This window comes from Lolium rigidum, chromosome 3 (assembly GCF_022539505.1).
Source record: "Lolium rigidum isolate FL_2022 chromosome 3, APGP_CSIRO_Lrig_0.1, whole genome shotgun sequence".
Classification (NCBI taxonomy): Eukaryota; Viridiplantae; Streptophyta; class Magnoliopsida; order Poales; family Poaceae; genus Lolium; species Lolium rigidum.
Window position 1 is genome coordinate 239,372,578 of NC_061510.1, and position 2,164 is coordinate 239,374,741.

Here is a 2,164-nt window from a genome sequence, read left to right on the forward strand (position 1 = left end):
GGGATTATTTAGTTCAAACTAGAGAAGTAAACGAATAAGTGGAGATTTTCCGGAATACAAAATAATCTCCTTCCATCCTCATAAAGAATTAAACAAGGTCTTACTGTGGCGTCCGTGGGGGAGTTGCCCCCGAGAGATTTTTAGTCTCCTACAAAAAAAAGGCTACAACCTTAATCCCGATTCTAAATCCTCCCAAACTAAACAGGCTGGGGCCATCCAATTTCACCATTTCTCAAGTTTCCCTGTGACTGGCGATGGGCCGCCGCCGCCGCCGCAAAGATCCCAGGACGGAGAGGGAGGCGGTCGCGCATGGAGTCCCCGACGAGGTGCTGGAGCTAGTGTTCTTTCGGCTCGCATCGCTTCTCCATCTCGTCCGTGCGGCGGGCACGTGCAAGCGCTGGCGGCGCGTCATCGCGGACAGCGGATTCCTCCGCCGGTTCCGCTCCCTCCACGCGGCGAGCCTGGTCGCGGGCCACTACCGCGTCGACGAGCGCGGCGCGCATCCGCGTCCGCCTGGCCGCAACCCCGTGTTCGTCCCCTCCCCCTCCACCTCCCTCGACGCGCGGCTCTTCTCCCTCGATTTCCTCCCGCGCACCAACGCGCGCAGGTACTGGGAGCTCGCGGACAGCCGGGGCGGCCTCCTCCTCTTCGTCAACGGCCCCACCGCATCCGACGAGGCGGCGGCGTGCCCGCGCCCCAGCCTCGTCGTCTGCGAGCCCCTCACGCGAACCTACCGGGTGATCCCTCCTTCGGCGTGGTCCCACGGCTGCGAGAGCTTCGGCGCCTTCCTCCTCGACGGCGACGCCGACGACGCCGGCGGGTGCATCAGCCTCTCCAACTTCAGGCTGGTGCGCGCGCTCTACTGCTCGGGCGTCGCCAGAGCCTGCGTGTTCTCGTCGCAAGACGGCGGCCGCTGGACCTCCCCGGCGTCTGGAACGGCGATCTGCGGCGACGACTACTGGAGCGCTTTTGACGTGTACGACTTCGCCTTCGCGGGGAGCGACGGCCGGTATGCCTACTGGAGGATGGGGCCGGGGCCATTCGGCCATGGCGCCCGTGATCTTGTTCTCGACAAGGACGCCGCTGAGTTCTCGTGCTGTATACATTCAGAGAACATGCACGTCGATCTGCAGACAGAATTCGTATACCAGCTGGCGTGGCCGCCTGCAATCCGAGTAACCTTGTAGAAGGACATGTTGATCCAGTTTCTCCAGGTTTAATTCCAATTCCTCGTTCCACCTCCAATGCCCGCCCTATGACCCAATATATTGATCCAGAGCACTCTGTATCTTTTGTTAGTAGGTTTGCCCGGTTCAGATTTTCGTGTTTTCACCGGATTAAGCTTCTTTTCGCGTCATATACTCCTGTAACCTGCCTGGTCATGGTAATATGAAGGCTATGACGATGCTTCTTGTTCTTGGCTTGGGATTATGCAGTGCTGTTGATCTTTATTTATTGTTACTGAATTTGCTAGTACTACCAAGCCCACGCATATTGATATCAACCACACTGAAAGATTACGTTTGACATTTCAGCTAATGTGTGGCATTATACAGTAGAGTATGGTTTACAACTTTACATTGCCTTGCTAGGAAGTTTACATAGAACCTTGGATGGGCTAAGTAGTTATGTGCACCTTATCGAAAGAGAATTGTACAAATCTGACATAAGTTCTAAACAATACAAGGGATTGTCTCTAGCAATTTTCTGGCTGATATGATCACCCCAACATAGTCCCACGTAACTTCCTTTCCTGATTTTTTTTTGGAATGGTGGGCAACCGGGGCGCCCCATCCTCCCCAGCTCTAGTCCCTCGAAACCTCCTCTCCCCTGCCTCTGCAGCCGACGGGAGCCACCGGGCAAAGCACGCGCGGTCCCAGCGACGACGGTCCTCCTCTTCCCGCGCGTTAGGATGGCTCGCCGGGGTGGGTTTGGGCCTATAGGCACGATGGCGTCGGTACGTCCTACCCGGCGCTGACCGAGGAGCAGTGTCAGGGCCTCCCCGGAAAGGGCTTCTCCACGTAGGTTCGTCGTAGTGCTGATGCGAGTAGGCACTCCACCATTGGTCCCCGAGGCACCCGCCGGGGACGAAACGCGGCTCCAGGGGACATCCCTTGGGGCAAGTTCCTCGAATATGTCTTGTGGCTGATCCTTCACTACGATA

General features: G+C 57.2%; 1 protein-coding gene across 1 annotated transcript; it reads left to right on the forward strand.

The window, feature by feature from the left end:
* Nucleotides 1–254: 254 nt before the first annotated feature.
* Nucleotides 255–1,187, forward strand: LOC124696234. The gene has a single exon (XM_047228991.1). It carries the CDS (start codon nt 255–257, stop codon nt 1,185–1,187), a length of 933 nt encoding a protein of 310 aa, XP_047084947.1.
* Nucleotides 1,188–2,164: the final 977 nt, after the last annotated feature.

Excerpts from the sequence above, each read along its gene's own strand:
- LOC124696234 (XM_047228991.1), top strand. The coding sequence starts at position 255 with ATGGGCCGCCGCCGCCGCCGCAAAGATCCCAGGACGGAGAGGGAGGCG.